Source organism: Vidua chalybeata, chromosome 11, assembly GCF_026979565.1.
Source record: "Vidua chalybeata isolate OUT-0048 chromosome 11, bVidCha1 merged haplotype, whole genome shotgun sequence".
Classification (NCBI taxonomy): domain Eukaryota; kingdom Metazoa; phylum Chordata; class Aves; order Passeriformes; family Viduidae; genus Vidua; species Vidua chalybeata.
Genome location: NC_071540.1, coordinates 3847988 through 3875087, shown reverse-complemented (window position 1 = coordinate 3875087; position 27100 = coordinate 3847988). Strand labels below are relative to the sequence as shown.

The window sequence follows — 27100 nt, the reverse complement described above, 5'->3', positions numbered from 1 at the left end:
CCAGGAAATCTGCATGAAAGAAAAGCTGGTTAAAACCAAGGAGAACACAAAGAATTACATTCTGTAAGGCAGGCCACAAGCTGGCAGAGATAACATGGATTTCAATACCTTCTCTGACTGCAGAAGAGATGGATATGGAGCCTCTAAGTTGTTGGTTTGTTTTTGGTTTTTTTTCCCCAAGAAATAATACCTGACTTGGATCACATTCTATTCAATAGTGACTGTATTTTTTTGCTAAGATTACTCTCAGACTTTATTTATTCTGCCTTGAATCTTACTGCCAAGCTAGTTTCTTCTCCCTGCCTGTGGCTAAAGCTCTCTTCTGGCTTGATTCTCTTCTAGAAGTGACACTTTATATTGATAGTCCAAGCAAAGAGAGTCATCACCAGAGTGGCCATGTCATCCAGCCTGGGGTGCAGAGCTGAGCGATCATCCTGAGCAGCAGCAATTCACTCCCAGCTTCCCAGAGAGCAGAACAACCCTTTTATTTGTGTTCCTGCAATCAAGGGGACGATATCAACATCCAGATCTGAATACAGGGACATCACTCCAAATGTGCCACACCTGTCACCACAGTAACCAAGAGAGCACCTCCACTGCTAAGCAAAAATCATATCATCTGCCCACTCCACTGCTGGGGGAACTCGCACAGAAATGGAGGCCCAACACTCAGAACAAACTGAGCACTTAAAGGTCCTAAGGATGGCTGCTCAAACTACCAAGGAGACACCCCCAAAATACCAGCCTTATCCTTGGAGCTGCATAGATTTTTTTTTCACCTATTTGTTTTTCTGGACAGGAATAATGATTCAGTGACACCAATCATCATATTACTAAAAAGTTCATTTAGGAAAAAAAGAGTTTAGAGAAGGACCAAGGCAGTATTTTTTCTCAACATGTTGTTTTCTTCAATGTTATTTTTCATTGACAAGCAATGTTATTTTCATTGAGAAGCTTTTTATACCTGTATGTGCATTAATTTTATTATTCTAAAGTGTTTCTCTTTTTCAGTATGTTTAAAATGTAAACAGAATGTTTCCTTTTAAATTAATTTTATTTGTTATCATGTACAGGGTCTCATTTTCATCTAATTAAAATACTATGCTTACCCCAAAACATTTTTTTGTATTTTAAGAGTTTGTATTTTGAATGACACAAAAGTATCTTTTCTCCTCAACTTTTCAATTGCACATGAAATGGAAATCTGTCATTCATCTCAGAAACAGCATTCAAGTTCTAGGAGAATTAAATTCTTATTTCCTTTAAAAGCAAAGCCATCCCTACTGCCTACACAAATCCTCCAATTAAATCTTTCCCTTCCAACAAAAATAAAGCAATTTCATTTCATTTGTTTATCATAATTTAATTATTTTCCTTATTAGAACCAGCTTTATTTTAATGTTTTAGTCCTTTTAGGTGATGACTCATTCTGTAGATATTAGAGCAGACTTCTGCCGTGCCTTTACTTCTGCACATAATTAAAACACATTTGCTGTGATTATATTTCAGCACATACAGATCAACATGTATTTTGCTCTTAGGTAGAGAATCCCCATTGTTCATGTAATTACTAGGAGGAAATAATGCAAATGAGTCTGCTGGAGACAATTATCGGACTTTCTTTTTAACTTTATAATGTTATAAACAAGAATTGGCATTCGACTCAGGGGTGGACAGCAAATATTCATTTTATTGAGTGCTTTAAACACTTCATGGAATCTCAGAACACCAGGATGGAAGGGACCTCAAAGATCATCTGGTTCAACCTTTATTGGCCAGAGCATGGGGAAAGCATGGTCTAGACAGATGGCCCAGCAGCCTGTGCAGCTGAATCTGAGAAATACCCAGTGCTGGGGAATCCACCACTTCCCTGGGGAGATTATTCCAATGGCTGCTTGTTCACATTGTGTAAACTATCCATCTCATGTTTACTTGGAATCTCACCACAAGGAACTTTTACCATTACCCCTCATCTTTTCCATGTGACTCCTGGTCAAAAAAGGGAATGGTTTCAAATTGACAGGGTAGGATTAGAGATTAGGAAGGAATTGTTCCCTGGCAGGATGGGCAGGCCCTGGCACAGGGTGCCCAGAGCAGCTGGGGCTGCCCCTGGATCCCTGGCAGTGCCCAAGGTCAGGCTGGACACTGGGGCTGGGAGCAGCCTGGGACAGTGGGAGGTGTCCCTGCCATGACTGGGGTGGAACAGGATAGTCTTTGTAGTCCCTTCCAACTCAGGCTGATCCATGGTTCTAAGATCTTCCTTGCAGCTGCCATTTAAATACTGGAACACAGTGATAAGTTCACCCCTAACCCTTCCTCTTTGAAGGCTGAACTCAGTCCTCCCAGCCTTTCCCTGTATGGCAACTTCCCAGCCCTTGGATTACCTTTGTGGCCCTTCTCTGGGCCCTCTCCAGCCTGTCCACCTCTTTTTGGCATAGCAGAGACCAAAACTGAGCCCAACACTCCCAACATTATCCAGGAAAGGGATAATGACTCTATCTCTGCTGGTGATGCCCTTGCTGGCTTTCTTTGCTGCAGCACCACTGGTCACTCACATTGAGCCTGTTGTCACCTGACTTCAAATTAACAGAAGGTAAATAACCACATTCTAATCATTTATCTAGTGCATACTAATTTATCTCTAAAATAACATCTTAGATTATGCTCCTGAGTTGTTCATATCAAGATATCTCCTATTAGTATATCTTATCAAACAAAATTGTGTGTTGTGTGTGTTCTGTGAAAAAAAGTCACAACTATGACTCAGCATCTTTCTGCACAATTTGAATAAATAATCCCAGCAGGAAGAGTTAAGACTGGAGTAAATTCCACGTATAGAATACCTACTGAAACTCCTTGTGCAGGATTTAGAAAGACCTTTAAATTGTTACTTTTTCTGTAGTTTATAATGAAAATCTTTGAGCTGCATCACAGGATGACAAACATCCCCATATTGTCGCCCCCTAAATTACATTACATCATTCCCAGTGACAGGAGTCCCTTCCAGTTCCTCAGCAATCCACGATGAGCACAGAGAAATCTCACTTGTGAAGGCAATAATTTTCTCCCAGAAAACATCTCTAGAAATCAATAGCCACGTTGTCAGGTGCCAAGGAACATGGAGCACAGTGCAGGAGGCTCGGGGAAGGACGGGCACAATTGGAGTCAATCTGTGCTCGGAAACTGCCAAGTGACAGGGTCACCCCACCGTGTCAAGGCCTCACATGTTCAAACCAATCTCTCAAGTTTTGTTTTCTCCCTTTTTTTTTTTTTTTCCTTTTTTTTTTTTTCTTTTGTGTGCCTTTTTTTCCCCTCATCATTTGGGGCACATAAGGGAACATCCTGCTGCTTTCTCCGATTTGTGACGAGGACGGTGCTGCAGCACAGGGATGGGGACAGGGCTGGTGTGGATGAAGGGTCCCTTCCTCAGGGTCAAGCATTGATCTCAAGGCACCACATGCAGCTTCCTGGACATAATCCCTTGGCTCTCATCACCCCAGGCTGAGTGCATAAACACTACAGGGGATCCAGCTGCTTATTTTTTTCCAGAGATGGGAGTATTAAATTTTCAAAACATATTCTCACCTTATATAGGATATCATGAAGGGTCAAGTCAAGTTTTCATAAATTGCAAATACACAGGAGTGTGAAAGCTGATGGACTGAGTTTGGGGAAGGGAAAAGAAATTATTAGACCTGAGATCTCCTTAGTTCTTTAACAGACTCTTCCTAATAATTTCTTCCTGCTTAACTTTCACAGACCCTACCTTGGCCAAAGGACTTTGGATTACAAGTTTTGATGCACAAACCCAGCCATTTCTGTGCACAGCCTTTTCTGGGATTGTTTTCAATATATTTCACTAGCAAATGAATTTGGCTGAATTTGCTCTTGCTGTGAAAACCTCCAGCCATAAATTTGGTGCCCTTTTTGAAGAGATCAATTTACAATCCATATCTGCCCCATATTTCTTCCCCTTGAGAAAAATGCAATCAAAAGATTCAGCTCTGCTCTGAATGTGCCACAATGTCCAGCTGAAATAAAAACTATCAAAATTGGAGATGCAAACAAACCAAAACCCAAGGCAAAAAAAAAAAAAAAAAAAAAAAAAAAGTCATTTTAACCCTGCTGCACTTGGAGGCTCTGCCATCCTTTCAAAAGCAGAAATGCACTTAGATTATCTCAGTATGGTCTGGAGTAGAAAATTTTTGTCTATCCCTAAGCTGAACAGAAATCCAATGTTATAATTATTCCAACATTCTAAGAATCTCCCCAAATGCCTGTATTGACAAAATTGCTCTTTGATGCTAAATCTCGATTTATATTTTAGTGATTTTTTTTTTATTTTAAGCAAGGCAATGGGGAAAGAACTCAATTGCATTTGTTCACATGGAAAAAAGATGCCTTTTTTGAAAAAACTAAAATTAAACTTCAAGAGCTTTGATATGTTTCCTTTTTTTTGTGCTTCCTTATATTATAAAAACGGAAAGGAATTTTTAATTGATGCATATCTAAACTCCTCCACGTTCTGTAGTACATATGTTTGAATTAAAATTAGAATTATTTTTGAAAGGCTAAGAAGTGCTACCATAGTTTAGCTCTGTTCAACCAAGCAGTGCCTGTGCTTTGAACTGACAGAAGCCTTTAAGTGCAGAAGCTTGGATAAGCTGATAAAGATGAAACCAGCCACATCTGCAGTTACTTAGATCCAATTCTATTCAATTCAGCCCTATCATACAACAAATCTGAAATATTCTTGCACATTTTGCAACAGCACTACTCTGGGGTAGTAAATAATAAACTTGCACAAATAATGAGACTTCAGGCAAAAAGAGAAAACCCAATCGATTATTTCTTCATTCCTGCTTCCCGGCATATAAATTGCTACCACCACAATAAATTAATTATTGCAAATTAAAAATAAAAAAAATTACTGATTAATAATTAGGAATTTGCCCTTTAACATGGAAAGAGCTTTCTATTTCCAACATAAAATTAACCAGAACAGCAACACATTTTATATGTTGATATGTTTGTATAAGATCAATCACTGTAAATACAGGAAAAACCAATAGTGGCAGGGACACCTCCCACTGTCCCAGGTGCTCCCAGCCCCACTGTCCAGCCTGGCCTTGGGCACTGCCAGGGATCCAGGGGCAGCCCCAGCTGCTCTGGGCACCCTGTGCCAGGGCCTGCCCACCCTCACTTCTTCCTAATCTCTGATCTAATCCACCCATTCCATAATATCATTATAGAATATCTTCATTAATATCTTAATGAAGATATTAAATAACCCTTGCCCCACGCTGGCCCCTGTGGAACTTGTCACCTATAACAGTTTGTGTAGTTCACTTTCCAGGAAACAAAACAGATTTTGGGTCCTGTTCCCCCAGCCCTGCATCTGAAGGTCATTGGTATTAAATGCACTGGCCAGGCACCTTCTTTTCAGAAAGCTAAACAGCTCTCTGTGCACACTAGCAGAGAAATAATAACAGGCAGTATAACAATAGGAAATGCTATATCCCTGCCACCCGAGCATTCCCAAACACCAGGGTAATCAGGACAGAAATGAGTCTACACCACCACACAGGCCCATGGTGGCCAAACCAGTTGAGTAAAAGTCTTTTAGCAAAGTCTGGCCTAACACACTCGAGCTGCATTTTACCCTCTTTGGACACAAGAGAACAATATAAACTCCAGATGTAATCAACCCCACTGTGCCCTTACCAAAGTCACTGCAACTCCACAGTGCCAATAACTTTTGTGATGGCTTTTAATTAAAGCAAATGAACAATGAGATTAAAATGTAAATTACCAAAAAAACACCATTCAGATAATTCCACGCTGGTTAAAATTTTTTCTATGTGGTCACCAAAAGCACACAGGTAATTTAGTATTTCAAACTGATTTTGCAAGTAGATTAGCTGGTAATGTAAAATTGTTAAGCAAATCATTTCAGGAGAAAACTATTCTGGGATACAGTCACAGGAAGAGGTCGCATATGCAAAACTAGGCTTTGCCCAATTGATTTCCAATTATAAAATCAGAGGCTCTAGAGTTTGTGGTTAATAGTCCTTCCCTTTAGCCTGAAAAAACAAACTTGCAGCTTGTGCTCCCAACAAATCTACATCCAACACTCCTCACTGCAGTAAGAGCCGAGTGTGTCCTGGCACGGAGCAGCACGAGGGAACCACAACGCCTCACTGAGGGCCAGCCATGGAATTAGGCCTACAATGCCTCACTGATGACCAGCTGTGATATGGCAAATTGCTTCTCAGAATAAACCTACAATAATGTCTGTTTGGGGGGAAAAAGACGCCACAGGCAGATTCTACAAGGGCTGAATAAATTTAAATGCCCATACTGTGTAATTGCATAATGTTATGTTTTCCTTTGCAGAAAGAGACTAGCTAAGAATTTCATATATTTAATCCATTCATTCTTCAGCACCAAGTGTAGACTGCTAGGACATCTGAGTCTCTTGTCTCATTTAATCTTTGTATGAAACTGGACAATTCTCAGGATGAAAAAAACTTACTACGTGTGCTCAGCATAAGGACATTTTTCTGAATACATGCTGCACCTTCATCATGGATTAAAGTGGCACAAACATGAGTATTCTTTGTCTACAGCAGACACAAATCAGGAAAATCTTTAATATATGATGTGCAGGAGCATTTGATTCACAGGCCTGCCATGTCTGGTTTACATTATAGCTTTATTCAGTGTACAAGCATCACAATTTAGAAACTAATAATTTTTTTTCTGAGTTCATAATTTTCTAATGAAATACTAATACATCCATACATTCATAAACATTGCAAATCGTTTTCTTGGGGAAGCTAAATCCTGTATTGTGCTGCATGATTACTCAAATAATAAATCACTACTCCTCATGACAAGAAGAGAAGAATTGTGATCTATACAACTTGTCATCTTCATCACTGATGTTTACAAATGAGTGCATTTAATGATTTAGCTGTTAGAAATTTCACCTTGCAATACTTGCTAAAACTTACTCATCTTCATTATTTTTCTCACTAAAACTGTAAAAAGAAAACTTTTTATAAAGAAAAATATTTTCAGGATAAATCATTACTTTCAGATGTGGGCTTGATTTTCTGCTGCATTACTCTGCTTGAACATCTATGAGAGTTGGCAGAGATGACATTTTTTGAAGAAGGAGGTTTTTCCTTGCTCTGCTCCAGCCCCTTTATCACCCATTCAAAGCTAGACAAAGTAATCTGGAAAACAGTGCCACGAATCCAGTTCATATATCTGAGCAACAGGTTTTTAATCACATATTGATAGTAGACCAGCTTGCAAGCCAGCAGTCAAATTTTGTGGTGGCATCACCCACAGATGTTTCACAGAAAGTCAGACACAGGGAGTTGTCAACCCACTGTGAATCAATTTATTCATTCTCACCAACTCTCCAGCCAATTTCCTCCTTCAAGGTGCAAATTAGCAATACAGATGTATTCTCTGAAAGATCTCCAGCTCCAGGTTTTTAAGAGCAAGCTCAGAGCTTGTTGGCTGTCATCCAGTGTAGTATCAGTTTAACACTGGAGGAATTCTTCTGCAGGGAGCCACACCCCCAACCTTGAAGCAACCTTTATAAACATGTATTTTTATCAGTTATTGTCTCTCTGCAGACCTGTCTTAAGACTTCATAGCCACAGTCAAGGCCTGGTAAAAGGCTGGTGGATTTTAAGCCACTTCCACTGCAAGTAGAGTAAAGCTCCAAGAATTTGACACTGTCTTAAACTATGTTTGACATTGTTAATCCTAGGGACCAGAATTTGGAGGAGACCAGCTATCAGAGCTACTGCACAAAGGAGGAGCTTTAGTAATTTTAAACTATGTAGAACAGGAGATACCTTGTGCCAATTCAAGATGTATTCTGTCTGCAATGACCTCAGATGGAAGGAAAAAGGAAACTGGAAGCTGAGTCGATAAACTACCCAATAAAGTCATTAAAGGTCTGTGACGAGATGAGATGAGCAGAAACAAAGGATAAACAATGGTGTGTTACATCTATTGCACACAGTCTAAGGCCTGAGGAGTAGAACTGTGTCCTTGTCATTTGGCTTTACTGTGAGAACTTTCATAGATCAAGAGAGAAATAAAACACAACCCCAGCCTGGCTGAGGCTGGAAGGACCCACAGGAGCTCCTCTGGTGGCACCTCCCTGCTCCAGCAGGGCCATCCCAGAGCACAGGGCACAGCAGTGTGTCCGTGGGGCTCTGCAATATCCCCAGGGAGGAGACTCCACAGCCTCTCTGCACCATCTGCTCAGGGCTGGCACTGCCCAGGGCAGCAGTTCTGCCTCCTGGGCAGGGGCAGCTCCTGGGCTCAGGCCCTGCCCGGGGCTCTGGGGCCATCGCTGGGCCTGGAGCAGAGCCTGGGGCTGCTCTGCCCTCCTGCACACAGGGACAGACAGACAGGGACAGACAGGACACACAGGGACAGACAGGGATAGACAGGACACACAGGGACACACAGGGACAGACAGGGACAGACAGGGACACACAGGGACGCACAGGGACAGACAGACAGGGACAGACAGGACACACAGGGACAGACAGGGACACACAGGGACAGACAGGGACGCACAGGGACAGACAGACAGGGACAGACAGGGCTGAGGTCCCTCTCAGCTGGGGCTCCTCTCCAGGCTGAGCAACCCCAGCTCCCTCAGCCTTTCCTGGGCACTGATGTTCCAGTCAAAACAATAAAAGTCTGTCAGATTCTCTACTACCCCTAATATTTAAAGATTTTTTCCCCCTACCATTGCAGGGTGATATTAATAATGGTATAAATCAGTATGACTGATAGAAAGTAGATTGAATTTACCTGCCTAATTATTCCTCACGCTGGCTTAACTGTGATCACTCTGGAGAGCAGACAACTAACCCCAGTAGGCTACTAGCTGTTCTGCCTCAGCCCTTGCAACATTGGTTTCTCTTGAAAAAATATTTCAGAGGATCAAAGAAGAAGACTATGTAGGTAAAAATCAGCAATGAAAATGTTTCATTCACAATATACTTGCTACCCTTTTTTGTTTAGCTAAGACAGCTTGGAACAAAATATTTCATTCCTGCTCAGAGATGCTGTAACATTTGTATTAATATGCATTGTTCTTGGTTTTTAAACTCCACAAAACTGAATCCAAAATAATAGTACCCTGGGCCCTGAGAAAGTATGTTGTACCTGTCACAACAGCACTGCTCTTTTTTTTTCATATTCACCCCTTCTTCTAATGTGAGATAATAACAATCCATGGCTGCATAAACGTAAACACCAGAGAATCCATTATAACCAGGGCACATAAAACAAACATACAGAGGTGCAGAGACAAAGCAGTGCCTCAGAGATGTAGGGAGCCATACAAATGCACAGTTTACATGTTTATTACTACCAGTGTATTCTTGACTCACTCTTGCAAACAGCCTCGGGGTAGTGACGCCAGCAGAGTGAGCATCAGCTAAATCCAACAAAAGGGAGAAAAAACAATGCATACATTTTTCATTTTTCTTATGGCACAAGACTGAGTATTCTACTCTGGGCAAGAGTCCCTCAAGAGTATGAAGAATATGTGCTACAAATGGCTTCAGGGTGCTCATGAGTGACTGTTTCCTTTCCAGCTACAGGGAAACTTGTAATGGATTCTTCTGTCTCTAGGGAAACTTTTAAAACCAAACCAAAATTTCAATATTATTTTGAAGATAGAATGATTTTTTTTTTTGCTGTAAACCTAACTGCAGATGCACAGATTTTATTTAAGCCATATTTTTAGATCAAAGAAGTCACAAAATCAGTTTTGAAGGGGTAAGCTTTTATTGAAATTAATAGGGCAGGACATGCAGCTGGCTGACGTATGGCTAATGTGGTACTTCTCAGAGCTTTTAACACACTTTGCTGATTGTTTGCTCAAGGCATATGGTTTGAATGAGCTGGGCAGTGCACAGTGCAGCTGGCAGACTAGATATCCAAATCTGGCAATAAGACTCACAGTTATGTGGCACTAGGTATCAAATTTGCCTGAATTTTATGTTATGAATTCTGCCATACCCATCAAAATTTGAAGCTACTTCAGACTGTACTACAGTAGTTGTCAATGCTTCAAATCTTGCAGCAATAACTGCAGCTGACCCATGTGGTGGAGGAATAATCTGAAAAGGGCAAAAGCTTTTTTATAGAGAAAAAAAATTACAGAAAGCTTTCATTAAACAAATCCAGAAATTTCAAAATGGGCAAGCACCATTTTCTCTAGTGCACAGATTGGGAAACTGTGACAGGTGCTGTTCCAAATACACATTCATTTCAATCAAGCAAAGAATAGGAAGTTTTTGGCAGCTTGTCCTGTTTTCCATTACCTCCCATAACCCAAGTCAATGATTTCAGCCTCAGATCTGATATTCAGGAAGGTCTACAAAACTCTCCAACACTATCTGAATACCATTTTTGTATTAATTTAATAAATGAAGCATCGTTTTTGGACCCTCAGCATAATAAACTCTCATTTGCACTGAGTAGATTCATAAATTCATGCTGTTAAAACTGTTTTCATCAGAAATGGGCAAACCTCCTGTGGTGCCCATTCATATTCCAGTTCTGAGCTGCAGGAGTGTGTTTGCCAGTCATAAGTGCTCAGTTATTATTGCAGAGTTTCCTTTATTGCTGCTTGAAAAGCCAATATAGATACTAAAAGTGACTCTCTCATCTCAGGGTACACACAACTGCATATTTCTGAGGATAAATTCACATATTTTCAGTGAAGTGCATCCCATTTTTATGCCACATGAACCCAGTGTGATGAATTAAGATGAATACTAAGAGGAACAGAGAAGCAGCAAGTTCCCCGCTCCAGACCTGCCCAGCTGTGTCAAAGTCTTGGTAATAAAAGGTATTTGTTGTAATGCAAATGTTCACTGAGCTCCAAGAGAATTCCAAGAACAATGGATGTCTCAAACAAACAAATACAACAGCACAGAGTCTCTATTCAGCTCAAATATTAATCTCCTAAGTTTAGAAAGAAACTAATTTTCTGAAATTTCTATTTCCAACAAAGGAAGTCTCATCCATTTGTGAGGCTGACCAGTGTCTTAAATAACAATGAACAGCTGGTCTTTTTTTCTTTTTTAAGTAAAAATAAAGATTAATTCCTTTGTAATCTTCCTTTTTGCTATTCCCACAATCCATTCTCCCCACTCCCTAAGTTGTCCTAATGATAATACTGAACATGAAGTCAGCACAGATATGCTGCACTTGGACAAATTGAAAATAAATGGCAAAGGATTTTTTTAAAAAAATTATCTCTCTCAAACTTCAGTTCCCTTATCAGCATAAAGCGATGCAGAGAAGGAGAAAAATAAGTATGAGGAGCAAAGGTTTCCTGTATTACCACAGAAGTGCTCCACTAAGTTCTTGAACCTTTTGAAGCTGACCCTGAGCAAGGAATTGAATGTGCAAAGGACAATGTTTTACAGGACAAAAGGATACAAAACACAACAAAAATGTCAAATACACTGAAGTTTGTGGAAGCTCATTTCGGTAGCAGGGAGGCACAATGCAGCTGGAAAAGGTGCATGGTACCATTTCTAGCTCAGCAAATAATGCAGAACTTGTACAAGCTCACCCAGCAGCTCCTTAGAGAGATGGCACTGCATATGTTCTGACTCATGCCAGGGAATGTGCCATCCCTGTGACTTCCCTGCTGAGGCCTTTGCACTGTCTACATTCTAAGGGGGGCGCTTTTCATTATTTTAAATTTGTGTTTTAAAAGCTGAACACATGATCCAACCCCAAGACCTGACAAAATGTGCAAATACACATTCTTTTATCTGCAGTGCCTGATTTACAGACAGGCTCAAACACTTTGCAAGCTTCACAGGAAACACTGACTAATGTTAAGATCACCTATATATAAAATAGTCTGAGGTGTAGTTCAAAGAATATTGAGAGGAAATAAGGAGTGTTAGAGGTCATCTCACCTACAAAGAAGAAGTGCCATCAGAGGATGACAAAATTCGATTTCCTAAGCAACGCCCAGGTCATTTAGCTCACAGGTCCAGGTGAGGTCAGCTCTAGCACTAATCTGGACATTGGCAGATGACTTCTGAGAGTCACAAAGACCTAGAAATCCACCAGCAGCTTCAGCTACTCTACCTGGATTCTCTCTAGCTCTGAAACAACAAAATGCCTTTGTCCAAGGCTGGGAAAGAGCTGCCAGCCATCACTTTGCACCAACGTGAGCCTTCTACATCACTGGGGTGTAAAACCAGCCACACCCTCTCACAGAGAGCCTGATGGACAGAGTTCCACAGCCAACCTCCAGAGAATCAGGAATTGGCTGACAATGTCCACAATCTTTGTTTGGACCATATAATTAGGCAGGTATTTGAAATTCCTCTCCGCAGGACAGAAAGCTGAACAGCTGCTCCCACCCTTCTGAATTCCCTTCCCAGTTACACTTTCCTCTTTATCCCTGGTCTTAGTTCTGCTCACGATGTTCAATTTTGCTGTGCAAAGGTAAGAATTTTCAGAACAGAGCCACCTCAGACTGTCAGGAGACCTTGGAAGAAGGTTCTTGCTCCTCTGGGGAAAGAATACTGGCCTGAGCTACGAGCCTGACTCAGGATATGGTCAAAACCAAAGCCGTGTTACACGTGCTTTCTACCTTTGCTTAAATTCCAGACAGAGACAGGTGATCTGAGCTTGTTCCATCAATAAACCCAGCAGATTATCAAAACTATTACCAAGTCACCTCATCTCCATTGCTGTTTTAACTCAGGCTAAAAATATAATTTCTGTATTGAGGGCTTTTGGTCTTTCTTGGGTTTTTTGGGTTTTTTTAAATCATACTTGCACCAGATTTAAAAAGCCAATTCTGAATATCCCATTTTTACCAATGTTTTTCCAGTGAATTAAGGCAATAATTAACAAAAGGCTCACTAAGCATATTATCTTAGAATTCAAGTGTTATAACTGGAAGAACTCAGTGGATATTTTCATGGTAATGCGAAATAGAAAAATCTTGACCCAAGCACATAAAAAACAAATTCTGACCTCAATCAGCAGACTTTACATGGGACAGCCGTGGAATAAACTAGCTAACTGAAAATGGAATTTAAAATCATCCAGAAGCTGGTCTTGAAGAATGGGCATATTCACACCATAAAATTCTGAATTACCAACTGCTGCATTTAAATATGAAACTCAAGTCAAGCAGAACTTTTAAGCTAGAATAGAGAAAAAAAAAAATCTTCCCTGAGCCATCTAGAGTCTCCTTTAGCTTAAGCGCAGTGAACATGGCAGCTATCTTGCTGGGTTATACACTACACTACAGAATCCTGGTGAATTATTTACAGCTGGGGACTCAAATGCTCTCTCAGTATCATCTTTCCCTGGGTTCTGTAGTCACCAGAGCCCTTGATACTGAAATAAGTGAGAATAGAAATGAGAATGTTCAATTCCACAACAAAAACGGAGGCTGAAAGGTTTCATTGTAGGTCCAGCACAGATTAAAGTGTCTGCTCAGCCTGAAACCAGTCCTGAGCTTTGTATCTGCAGTCCCTTAGGGCTTCCTTGTCTCCCCTTCAGCGTGATTTATGTCAGAAAGTTTGGAATAAATTAACTGTTCTGCTGGGTATTGCAACTGAAAGGAATCTAAAGACATGCTGATTTCTTTCTTTATTTCCCTCCCCCTCACATTTATTTTGCTCAGCACAGTAAGATAAAACCTGCATCAAGATGTGGTTTGGAGTTCTAAGTGGGCAAAAATAGAACTATTTAGAAAGCTGTAAACTCCTGCTATAAGCCAGTGTTTAAATAATGTATTAGACATATCTATATATACACAAAGACACAACACATGCACTTAGACTAATATAGTGTGTGTGTATATATGTTCCCTTGCAGTTCTGTATTAATCAAATGGAATATTCTGTAGTAGAAATACAGTACTAATAACTCAAAATAGCACTTCTGTTCAAGCTGCCTTGTACAAGCTTATTTGAGTTCTAATTGTGTGCTGAAATTCTCCCCTTTAATGCCTAGGTCTATTTGAAGGTTGGCTTTTGGTCCCATGGAGATAAAGGAAAATGTGCCAACATTTGAGAGATTTGATTACCTGTATAAAATTATGCTTGCTCATTTTTCCTTGGCAAGATACTCTTGGGTAAGTTATATTAAAGAGAGGATAGAAATAGTGTACATCCAAAGAAAATATTTTCCAATTATGCTTCACAAGATGCAGAAAGTATTACTTGTTACGGAGGATTATGAATGAGATAATTACTGAGAGCCTAATGTACCTGAAGCTACAATAAAGGACAGAGAAAATCATTAATAAGTGGTTATTGACTGTTCTTCCTGCTCTTTGTAATAGAAGGCCAGAACAGTAGCAAGGACAAACCTTTCCCCAGTTTGGCTGTGACAGGTTATACACAACAATACCTTTTCTACTTACATGGCCCATCATTAATTCCTATAAGTGAAACCATAGCAGCTTTGATTTAGTACACAAAACACTTTATGCCTCTCCAAACAGCCTTAACAAGAAATGTTTCATATGAAGAGTCAATTGAAAATAGTGGAGATTTAGAAATACACAGGATGAACATGCCCTCTCTTAAACTATTTCATTGCACGCATTCCTAATGAGCAATCTGCACTTCCAAAGGATCCAGACCAGTGTTCTGTTGGTAAGGCACACAATGACAAAACACTTTTAAAGATTAAAGGATGTCTCATTACCCCTTTTTGATACTCTGATGAAATAAACGATAACCCAATTATTTCTGAGAAGCAAAGAATGTTTGAGCTCCCGCGCTCAGGATTTCAATACAGGTGTGATCAATAGGGGAGATTATAAAATAAAGGATTTCTGAGTGGCTGCAAATCTTTTCTTATTGCAAAGCAGAACATGGTACCACGTGCAAAATTACCTTCAGTGCATTCTCTTTTTTTTTTTCCTCTTTCCCTTTCAGCTCCAAATCCTGCTGCATTGAGGATGAAGGCACAGACACTAGAGAAAAGTTCAGCAGCATTTCTAAAAGAATGGAAAAGGTCACAAACATTACAGGGATCAATCTACAGGACTTGCAGTGCCTGAAGGAAGCCCACAAGAAGGATGGGGAGAGACTATTTACAGGAGCCTGGAGAGACAGGACAAGGGGGAATGGCTTCAGACTGATGCATTTAGGTTTAGATTGCATATTAGGAAAAAATTTATTCCCTGGCAGGGTGGGCAGGCCCTGGCACAGGGTGCCCAGAGCAGCTGGGGCTGCCCCTGGATCCCTGGCAGTGCCCAAGGCCAGGCTGGACACTGGGGCTGGGAGCAGCCTGGCACTGTGGGAGGTGTCCCTGCCAGTGGCAGGGGTGGCACTGGATGGGCTTTAAGTTCCCTTCCAACCAAACCTTTCTACGAAACTTCACCCTGGGCTGATCTCCCAGCATGGGCAGCAGGGGAGGGGATTGTGCCCCTCTGCCCTCAGCTGAGAGCCACCTGCAGAGCTGCCCCAGCCTGGCCAGCACAGGAGGGACCTGGAGCTGCTGCACAGAGCCCAGAGGAGGCTCCAGGAGGAGCAGAGGGATGGAGCAGCTCTGCTGGCAGGAAAGGCTGGCACAGCTGGCATTGCTCACCTGCACAGGAGAAGCTTTGGGCTGAGCTCAGGGTGGCCATTCTACCTGACAAGTAGAAGTGATTTTCTTGTGCTCCTACACTTACTTCATGCCAGAAAGAGCCACAGTTTCTCTAATGAAACCCCTGCCCTACTGGTTATTGTGGTCCCCCTTAACAAAAATCCCTTCAATATTCCCTTACACACCTACCAACCCGCTCACACACCAGTTTTCATCTCACTGTAGTCAGTTCTCTTTGTTTCACCACCCTGGCTCCACCAGACCCTGCATAAATTGTATTTTAGACTTTACATTAAATACATTAGGATGGACTGGATGCCTAGTGAAACTGGAAAACAGAGCCTGGTTTAGAGTTGGAAAAGTATCTCCTGTCTTACCCAGTTGTTCAGCAAGAATTACAGATGTATTCCTGATTCTGAATAGCTGATGTCTGTGGGATAAATCCTGCTTCAGCCATGCTATGGTTTTTCTCACTCTGTGAGTGTAAAACACATGCATTTCATCCCCCATTCAAAGCACTGCAATGAACCTACTCTCTCAGGAGTGACCTCCAGCCTGACAGAGCAAAGTTTTGCTTTACTATCCATCAGTCTGTCCCCCTCAGAGAATTGCCTACAACAGGATTTGTGCAGAATGCATTTGATTTAGATAGAAACATTTGCTGAAAAATCCCCTTAAAAATCCAAATATTTGGTCTTGCATCCAGACTGCTCAGTTCCATGCAGTCCTTGGCTTATCAGTGATAGACAGGAATAAGCAGGTGGTCTTTTGGAAGGGCAGAATTCAGATCAATTACAAAATAATTATGTAATGGAATGATCAGTGCCATTGCTTTCTGCACAGAAAAAGGAGCCTAATGTTTCCTGACAATTTAGTATTGTCCATTTTCTTTCCTTAATTTTGAGCTGTGGTAACTCCACTGGGCCAGTATATTCAACGTATTGAAGTATACTCATATTTCAGTTATTATCTCTCATTTCAGTTATTAATAAATGACATATCTCAATTAGTCAGCAACAGCTTTGAGGCTGGAATTGTCTCCTACTCAACAAAATGGATTGAAATTTTAGCCAAAATTTCTTGATATAAATGGCAGCATTAACAGCTTTCACATTTACTGCTTCTTGGTGCACCAGTCCTCATGGTGAGGGTGCTTTGAGGATATGTGCAACATTTTTTAAAATTGTACAAAAAGCAGTTTTACATTGAGATTTCTTTAAAAAAACCCATAGTTTAAATTTGGTCTTACAGACCAAGTAAAATCCTGATATGTGATTTAAATGATTAAAATAACTCCCATTTGTTCATATGAAAACTCAATAAAAAGCCCTTGTACATTTAGAGCACTTGCTGTCAGTTCATGTGGGATAGCCAACAGCATAATCAAGACCCATTAATTAGCAGAAATAAATGAACAAGTTGGAAATATTGTGTTGGCACTAAGTCTTGTTTCAGACGATTTTATGTGAAGAAAGAAGTACAAGCATTTTCCCTTTGCCTCTGGACATTGTATTTTCTTGTCAGTACGGCAGGACAACACCAGGAATTGCAAAGTGTGCCAGTGGTCTATGTGAAATGCTATAGGCTGCATAATAATTAGAGAACAGGTGGCCTGAAAAACAGGCAATTTAAAATTTAGAAAAAAGGCAATAAGACTGAAAAGGGAATAGCAAGAGAGCAAGTATGTCAGCAATTCCATTTAGAAACTTTATTCTATAAAAACAGCAGATTTTTAATAAGCTCTCTGAGGTGAGCACTAGGAGATTCTGAGCCTTTTGCATCATGCTTTAATTCACAGGTTCATGCTGCACCAATTCTGCTGCCAATTATCCCAAACTAAGTGAAAAAAAAAATCATACAGTGGTTTTGCCCATTTGTTTTAAAATCCTTACTGCTTGCGTTGGGTGTACAACATGTCAAAATAAAATGTTAAATAGATCCTGATGATGCTTGTGGCACGATGGCCTTAGAAAACATCGGGCTGGAAGAGGTGTGGTTTGGTTCAGCCCCTCTGTGCCCCGTGTGCTGCACAGCTGGGTGCCCACCACCGGTTCTGCCCATACCAAAATCCCCTTTTCTCCCCGGCAGCAGTGCCCCTACTGCACACACGTGGTTCCCTCGGCCAGGGAAAGGAGGATTAGCTAATGTGGCTTCTGGATGGAAACCAGCAAACGGCTGGGGCCGCTGAACTGCTCTGAAATCCCTTTTGCCGGCTGCGCCTGCAGCGCTCTGCTCACCTCCAGGGATGCTCTGTGAGCCAGCCTTTTATTCCAGCACATTCCTGGGCTGGAACAAACCTCAGCTTTGCCTCTGCTCACCAGGGGCTGGGTGGGAAGCAGTTACTGAGCTCAGGGCCCGGAGCAAGGAAAGGGATGTCTTCTGTGGCTCCTAATGATTCCTGCGGTTAATTCAGGAATGCCATTGACAGTCTCCAGGGAGAGCTACGCTTACTTTTGCTTAGCTGCTGGCATGACTGCTGTAAAATAAAGGCTTTAAAAGAAATCCTTGCAGGGGAATTTTTACACTAACAGGGAGTCCCCAGGAAAAAGGAAAGTTATGAAGTACTCTGTATCACTACAGGTGTTCCTCGGGGAGCACCGAGAGGCTATTCAAACATATTAATATTTGCCTAAATATCTTTAGGAAAATTATCTGCATTTATTTTACAATTCTACATGCCTCACACATTGCTTGCAAATAATAGTTGCCTTTAAATGCTGCCTAAAATATTTATTTTTAGCAAATTATTTCTGCAATGAAACTGACTTGCCAAACATCAACATCCCTGGCTTTGTCAAATAAAAAACCCACAACCAAAACCAAAAAGCCAAACACCAAACAAAAGACCCTCAGCTGTGAATTCCTTGGTCTGTTGCACCACACACACTCTGGCTCCCTTTTTCTTTTTTGACTTTACCAGAATAGGAAGAAAACCCAACTTTTAAAACAGAACTTTCAAGAAACAAGATTTATGCAAACTCACTCTCATTATTTGCACTCAAAAACTTATTTTTCTTGTGATTCCTGTGATTGTACATTTATTACATCCAAAAAAGACAGTGCTGCCCAGCAGCTACAAAGCCTTTCTTAGGTGTGGCTCAGTTCATGAGGTATCACCCACTTGAGCTCCACAGCTCTTACTGGAAGCCTAAAGCCACCAAAGGATTCTCTCATTTTAATACAAAATTAATGTTTTTGTCACATGCCAATGTCCATGGCACATTGAGGAATATCCTATCTGGACCTGAGAACAATAAAATTTCCCTTTCACTTTATTGGTTGAAAGACACATCCCAGCACTTTTGGGAAATCACAGCTACCTGAGAGCTCATGGATGGATGGGAAATATGCTTGTCAAGTTCAGCAAGGACAAACTTTTAGCAAAAAACTCCCCTCACAATTGGCACTAATTGGTAGTTAAATTGACAGCTGGAACTGAAGCATCCTGACAGCACGAGGGGTGAGCCCTACAGGTAGAAATTGAAAACCATTTACTGAAGCAATGTTGGAAAGACTAAACAATCATAGAGCATCTCAGAATATCATGGGAAAAACTCAACTCAATTTTTCATAGTGTCACTTCAGCATTTTGCATGCAGCCAACATTTCACCGAGAGGAAGATAAAGTTTTCAGATCAATATATTGAAAAGCACACAAGCTTCTAATTCTTTACAAACAAAATGCTCAATATTAGCTGCTCTTTTTTTCAGAATACCAGAAATTTTTGTGGCTCTAGAAAAACATGACCAAGAAATTTAAGTGAATAATGCTAGAGTAACATATACCATCCGGTTTTATTTTAAAAAAAGGAAATTTAAAAAAAAACACCAATCCCAAAGAGAACAAAACAAAAAATAAACAAACAAAACCAGCAAAACCCCTGCCCAACTTCTAATTTATTCTTCACATCATAGACATTTTCCTACTGCATGAAAGAAAATACAGGCAGCTGAGGAGGTGCCTGGTGTTTTGCAGTTTGACCCTTTAAGATGCTGGATTCATAAGTAACTGATAAAAAGCCTCTTTGAAGTTATTACAAGTCCTGTTCTATAGCTGATGTTCAAGGGGTTTAAGTTGTGTCTCTGCTTAAATTGTGGTTATATCATGCCCCAGGCTGGAGATGAAGGAGTATGAAAGTGTTCAACTGTATTCAGTAATACTCCCAGAAATATACAGAAATGAGATTTTCAGTGTCTGGAGATATGTCTTGTTTCTTAAATCTTAGAGAAATCAGCAAATTTTTTTTTTACACTGTAGTAGAAAATGTAGACACTGTTGGGTCAGTCAAACTGTTCTTGCTTAAATTTATGCTTTATATTGAAATTTCTTCTTGTTCTCAGTTAAAAAAGAAACAGATGAAAGTTGTGCAGGCTCAGGAATATTTTTTTTTAAAACCAAAACTTTTAACAGACTTCTATAAAATGTTGCCTGCTATGTTTATTTTCTTTGCAGTAACATTTAATTACAGAGAGTTTTTCTTAGCTAGTTCTACTCCTGCTTACTAAGCTGATTGAGACGATGCCAACTGGAGCATTCTGTGCAGTACACAGTCACCTCTTCCCTTTCAAGCACACAAAAGGCAGGGGGAATTCATATTTTTCATAAAGAATACAGTAACAAAATAATTGATACATTTCAGCTTCTGGGAATTTATTAAACTTAAGCAGGAAAATTAGTGTGTAATTATGGTTGCAAAACAACAACAAAAATCTAAGGCTCAGAAGGCAATGTTGACTTTGCAGCATTTCAGATACTGAATATTTTATGGCATGCATTTAAATCATAGAAAAACATACAAGTGTGTATTAGAAAAAACATAGTAGAATCTATTTAATATGGTGTTGTGATTGCTGTTCTGTGAAAACTCTACCAAAACATTAATGTAGGATTATGCTAAATCCTATGAAACATGCCAGGACATTGCTACTCCTACAAGTCACAAGGATTTTTTTTTCACTCACTGAAACAACATTTAATACATTCCTCAAAATACTGCTAGCCTTAGTTATATACATTTCTGGTTTGCATCACTTGAGTACAGAGTATTTTTAGGCAGCCATCATAATCACAAGCTCAGGGCGGGAATGAAAAGCAAAACGTGAGGAAGGAACTTGCTTAATTAAAACCTTATTTATTTCACCTGTTTGCATCACTTGTGCTTCAACAGAACTAGTCATGATTTTAAACAAGTAACGTTTTACCACTTCCTGGTGAAGATAGAAAATGCATGTTGGTGAAGAAATCAAGGATTGCACAGAGCATGGATAATGTAGAACATACAGCTCCAAGCACTTTATAAGTGCTCTCTGCATTTCCAGGTTTGGGTTTTACAGCAGCTCAGCCTGAAGCACTTGATGTGAGAACAGGATGCCTGTCCACTGCTCCTCCTACAGGAAAATTGTTTCTCCTCTACAGCCCTGAACCCAAGCCCCAGACATCAAGGGGAAAATCTCTGTTGCTCCAAACAGCAAAAGTTGCCCAGCTCCCTCATCCCACATACCATACAAGAAAATCTGCATTGAACAGAGTGAAAAGACACAAACCAGGGAAGTCAGAAGCAGTCATGGATGGAAAAGCTCCTTGAGCTCACCACAACCTGGCCTTGCTTTCTGAGCCTCACCAATACAGTCTCACTGGTTTCCTCCCATCCAGGATTTTCAGAGCACCTTCTCCAGATGGTGACCAGGCATAGATGTGCCACAGGGGCTGCTCTTCCCTGCCACGCTCACTTCCCAAATCTCTCATCACAGACAAAACAGGCAATATTTTTTTGGGACTGGAAACAGGGAAATCAAAAAAGTCTGGGGGAGATTCTGAGACAACCTGGGAAGTATTGCCAGTGGAGTGGTGGGACACAGACAGCACCAACTTGAGTGACTGCTGGTGGATTTTTGTGTCTGACCTAAATTTGGATTCATTTAGCAGTAAGCCAGAGAACATAAACACAAACAAACAACTTTTGTGGCCTTCATTGCCTCTTTCGTTCTCCCCACGCTTTGTGAGGTTTAACAAAGCCAAACAAGTGACAGATTCTGCAGCATGGATGGAGCACCCTGAGTGTATGGACAGGCTGGAACAAAAAGCTGGAGAGATGACACAGGAAGGGTGCTGGCACTGCCCAGGCTCCCAGGGAATGGGCACGGCCCCGAGGCTGCCAGAGCTCCAGGAGTGTTTGGACAGCGCTGCCAGGGATGCCCAGGGGGGATTGTTGGGGGGTCTGGGCAGGGACAGAAGGTGCACTTGGATGATCCTTGTGCATCCCTCCTAACTGAGCACATTCTATAAGTCTAATTAAAAACAACTGCTATTACATTGACTATCCCAGAGTTTTGCTTAAAAACTTCTATTAAACCAGGTCCTAACCCGTTTAAAGCATCATGAACAACACATGCTCCATAAAACAGGAGCTGCAGTACCCCAAAAGCAGCTTCCTCATGCTTTTTCACTTTATTACCTATGTCATTGTGAATTCGGAGGCTGTCTCCTGTGAAAGAACAGTGGCATTTGCTAGAGCCCAGATTTCACAGCACATCTGCCGTGGTGCTGTAAGAGCATGCAGAGGAGATGGAGAAGATGCAGCAGTGTATAGCAAGTGGAAGTTCTACCTAACTAATCAAGTCCAGAGGGACAGCATGCAGTGTCACAAGACATATCACTCTACACTTGAATGAGGTTGTCAGCCACAGGGAGGCTGCTAGCTGCTGACAGCACTGTGCAGGATGGGGAGGCTTCTAAAGGAGACACAGAAGCTTTGCAAAGTATGTACCTGCTTCTGTGGGTGAAGGGGAAAAAAAAGGAATGAAGTACAAAAGGGTATTTGCAAATCTGTCACTCGGTATTCTATTGGTGGGAATAAACCCAAACTCATTTGATGTGTGTTGCATGAACACAAAAAAGGTTACTTTGCAGGTTTCTCAAAATGCACATATAGATTTTTACATGTGCAGATCAAAATATTATGGGACTTACTTTAGTAAGAATAATATAAATCAGAATAATATAGAATGAATCAGATGATATAGAATTTAATAAGAATGGTATAAAGCATAAAGAGAATGTCCAAAGGAGGGACAGAGAGCATGAAGCTGTGCCAGGGGATGCTTATGCTGAATATCAGGGAAAGGGTCTTCCCCCAGAGGGTGCTGGCACTGCCCAGGCTCCCCAGGGAATGGGCACGGCCCCAAGGCTGCCAGAGCTCAGGGGGGATTGCTGGGCATCTGGGCAGGGACAGGAGCTGGACTGGATGATCCTGATGGATCCCTTCCAATACAGGATATTCTAGTCCATGATTCTATGAAAATACCATGTGGCAAAATAAATGCCATATGAATATAGCCCCCCAAAAATAAGTTAAAACCTAGAATAATTGTGGCTTTTTATTGGAAATCTCATAAATTCAGAAAGCACTTCTTTACAGATGTGTGAACTCGAGTAGAGTTGCTCACTTTGAGCTTGATCCTACCAAACATAATGACAAAAACTGGCATTAAAAGTGCATATTGCCCAGATTCATTCTAAGAGGTTCAAGAATGAAAGCAAAAGATTTGCTCCGGTCCTTTACTTGAGTCATTGAAGAAAGACACCACACTTTCAAAGGTGTTCACATTAATTCCTCCTATTAGTCTCACCACAGTTTACTTCCTTTATTAGAGCAAATACACTGGGAATGCATTTATTACTCTATATCCATGCAGAACAGCAATGAACAAGCACTTCTGAAGTGTGTGCAGTTGCATTGCAACACTTAAAACTCCAGAGAAAAGTCTTTATGTCTGGAAGCTGTTTCCCCTGGAAAAACTGAGCAGTTTAATAAAAGATACCACAGACCTCGGTAATCCTGTCTTGCTAAATTTCCCTGCACTTCACAAACTTTGGTATGAGACCCTTTGAACCAACAGGAGGAACTCACAGACTCTGCATTCAGGCTTTTATTTGCAAAGTGATTTGTGTTCTGTTTGTACCCTATAAAATTAATCTCAGTTTTCAGTTTTATTTTGCTGATAAATTCCATCAATTCCATTAGAACCAAATGCTTCTACTCAGTGCCTTTCCACCCACTAACACAAAAACCATTACTTAAGTATCAGTTCTATTCTCAGCAGTTCTTAAGAGCTGAATTTTCAGTGGGTTTTGAAGGTCCATTTGAGAACATAAAACAAATTCTGCTTGTGTGTGTATTGTTTCTGTTTGTGCAAAACTTATTTTTGTATTTATTCTCCAAAGCACCTAATTAAATGTTTGTACAAAACGCACATGACTATGAAAAGCACCAGGCACACTCTACAACAGTGTAGAGACAAAAATTGCAACAAAGATCTACATAATTAGATTTGCTTCTAGAATGTTTTCTTTGAAGCAATTAACCACCAAATAAAAGATTTGTTTGAAGATTATACAAGAACTTTCAACATGTAAAAAGCACATAGCAAACAATACTGACTCTATAACAGGACAAAAGCACATTTCCATCCAGAAAATGCAGCAAAAATGGGGCAGACATTTGATATCACTCTCTCCACAATGTTAAGCCTCTCTGCACTCGCTATATCCTGTTTTACTGAGTGTCCTTCATTCAAAGTCTGGCAAAAGAGGAAAAAAGAAAATCGAGGTAAGTCATAGGGCAGAAAAATAGTCAATAAAGTCCCAGAATGAAGGAGATACCCCAGGTGTGCAAATCCTTTGCCAGGGAAAAACCTCACAAGGCTGGAGGAAGAGTGTAAGTGGAAAAGCCAGGAGGAGGAACCAGGTAAGTGCAAACCTACTGCGAGTTCTGAAAAGGAGGTTATTTTTAAATTGCAGCGGATAAGAAACCAATGAGGGTGACAGAGGACAAACCACAGCCCAACTTCACAGAAAAGGAAAGCATTTTGCTTGTGACATTCTGTACACCCTTAAGTTTTGGGAAGGATTGCCAAGAAGTATAATTGAGGGAGTCTCTGCTTTCCAGTCAGGAAGGATTAAGAGCAGCTCTGAAAGCTGTGGAGTACCTCTGCTCCCACTGGCTGCCCACCAGCCTGAAAGCACTCTTAATACTCACAAGCCTTAGGAAAGAAAACTAAGTCAGAAATATGGATGATTTTTCTGGAGAGGGAGAAAAAATAGAGAGAAGAATTCCAAAAATATTCTATGTTGTTCTAATGAATAAACCAAAAATTCCTCCCTATGGGAACAAACTTTGCTTCTTGCTCATTTCCGTCTATAACATGCAGTGTTTTAATTATGCAGCAGCCTCAACAAATAGATTGTCACAGCATTTTAGCTAATTCTATTTAAAATGCCAGAAGAAGATGGGATAATGTCTTCCTTGGTTTGGCTTAGTTTAACCTACCCACTTCTATTCACCAATGACTCAAACAATTCAGGATATTATAACCACCTAAAAAACCCTTAAAATAGTAGAAATATTTAGACCTGGATATACCCTGAAAATCAAAATACCACAATGTACAAACCCAGGATTCTCCCCAGCTACTCAAAATAATTTTAAAAGCTCAAGTAAAATATTCCAGAAAGAATGGGTTGAATAAAACATTTTAAGATGTGAAATATGCACATTGCTGTCTCTGTGAAACTGAAATATGTTACTAACCCCAGAGAAACAAATGAGAACAGATACCAATACCTGATATAAATGTAAATTGACACAGCACCAAAAGTCCCTGGATAGAAAGCTCATTACACCTCCTGACCCTGAGTCTCACCTGGAAAGTGGCTACACTAGGGAAGATTTGGAAATGCACTTGATCTGTGTTCTCTTCAATAATTGAATAGAGCTATTGACAGTCCCTATATTATACTATATGCTATTCATTTATCCATGGAAATTCCAAGATTACCATGAAATTAACTGTTATCCATAGTTTGTCTAGATTTTTTTTTTTACTCAACCTCAGTAGACAGCTAGTAAGACAACAATGCACTTGGTTCTTCAGTGGGAATTGAACTTTAGTGATAAACAATTAAGGTATTTATACCTGCTCACTGCCAAACATGCACTTATGAACAGATCATTCTTTTCTAAGAATAATTCTGAGGGTAATTCATCCCTGATGGATACAGATGGCTCATACAAGTGCAAGGCTGATTCACTAACTGGAGGTAACACCCTGAGCTACAGAATAAGCTAATGCACGGCAACAAGCAAAGCTTTAGGGCAGCAGAAAAGCTGTGACACTGAAAAATATGATAATGTGCCCTGTGTTATCTTCCTGACTTTGACATTCAATTACAAAATCTGTGGCAATAATGTAATTCCATATATGTGCATAGACCTCCATATAAACTAGGACCTCATAATTTGCTGTACAGTCCCCACTTTCCTTTTTGGTTCTTGTTTTTTAAAAATCCTCAGAGCATAAACAACTTGATTCATCAGACTGGAGACAGAAAATGACCTATAGGTGTAACAATCTTTAGGAATGCACAGGACTATATTGCAAAGAGCTGCTTTGGTAAAATTCTTCAGCTGACAGAAGTAAGGAGTGGTGACTAATGATACAAAAGAAAGGATGTGAATGCGCTTGTGGGGCTTTTTGACAAATGGAATATGCATTTTTTTTTTGTTGGAAATAGCAGGTTAGCTAACTAGGAAATCATGTCCTTACAATCAGGTACATTTAAAGCACAAATCTATGGATATTAGAGAACTATTTTGGAATCACAAAGCACCTCAGTCTGAAACTCCTTAGAAGAGTCTGAATGGCTGAGGACCTTCTCATGTCACACATTTATACATTCAGAGAAAAAAAACCCAAATCTTGCCTTACCCGGCCAACTAGGATTGGTTCAGGTCCAGAAAATTCTTCCAATACAAACATTTGATTCCAAACCCAGCCTCTCTTGGAACGGTGCAAAATTTTTTGTTCTTCATTTAGTCTTTTTAGTCCTGTACTGGATCCACTTGGTAGTACTTGAGATTGATTCATTGGAGCCATATAAATGGAAGGAAGGACAGTAATCCATAATATTATTAATGGAGTCCACGTATCCATAAGCATTTCCGTTAGTCTTTCTGGCATTGTACCACAAGCTACGCAAATCACCACAGAAATGAAATTATTATTTTGCTTTCCTCCAGACTGTAGCAATCCAATTCATCACGCAGTACAGAACATTTACTTACAGCTCCTCCATGTGTTTACAGCACAGTCAATGTAAAAATAGCTTAGATGAGAAAAACATGATCCATTGAGTTTTCCAGTCATTAAAGATTCCTGGTGGGGGAAAGAAAAAAAGAAAGTTCAAATCACTGACTAAAGAGCTTAGGAAAGCACTCTGAAACATCTTATTTACTTTTATATCATAAATAAGCCATGTTAGGGTTTAAATTTGTAGTTCATAATATTATTGCATAGTTCAATTGATTCTGTGTATTCTTTCATTGCCTGAAACACCGAGAGAAGACCCAGATAAATGATTACACGCACTTAGGAAATTATTCAGGCCTAAGAACTG

The 27100-nt window shown here is 40.3% G+C and overlaps 1 protein-coding gene across 1 annotated transcript in view; it reads right to left on the bottom strand.

Moving 5' to 3' along the window:
- Positions 1-26718, bottom strand: part of CDH8 (cadherin 8) — a 139050-nt gene extending 112332 nt beyond the window's left edge. Inside the window, exon 1 of the mRNA XM_053952997.1 lies at positions 26413-26718. Coding sequence (XP_053808972.1) covers positions 26413-26664 — 252 coding nt within the window. The 5' untranslated portion in view covers positions 26665-26718. The remainder of the gene's footprint in view (positions 1-26412) is intronic.
- Between the last annotated feature and the right edge of the window lie 382 nt (positions 26719-27100).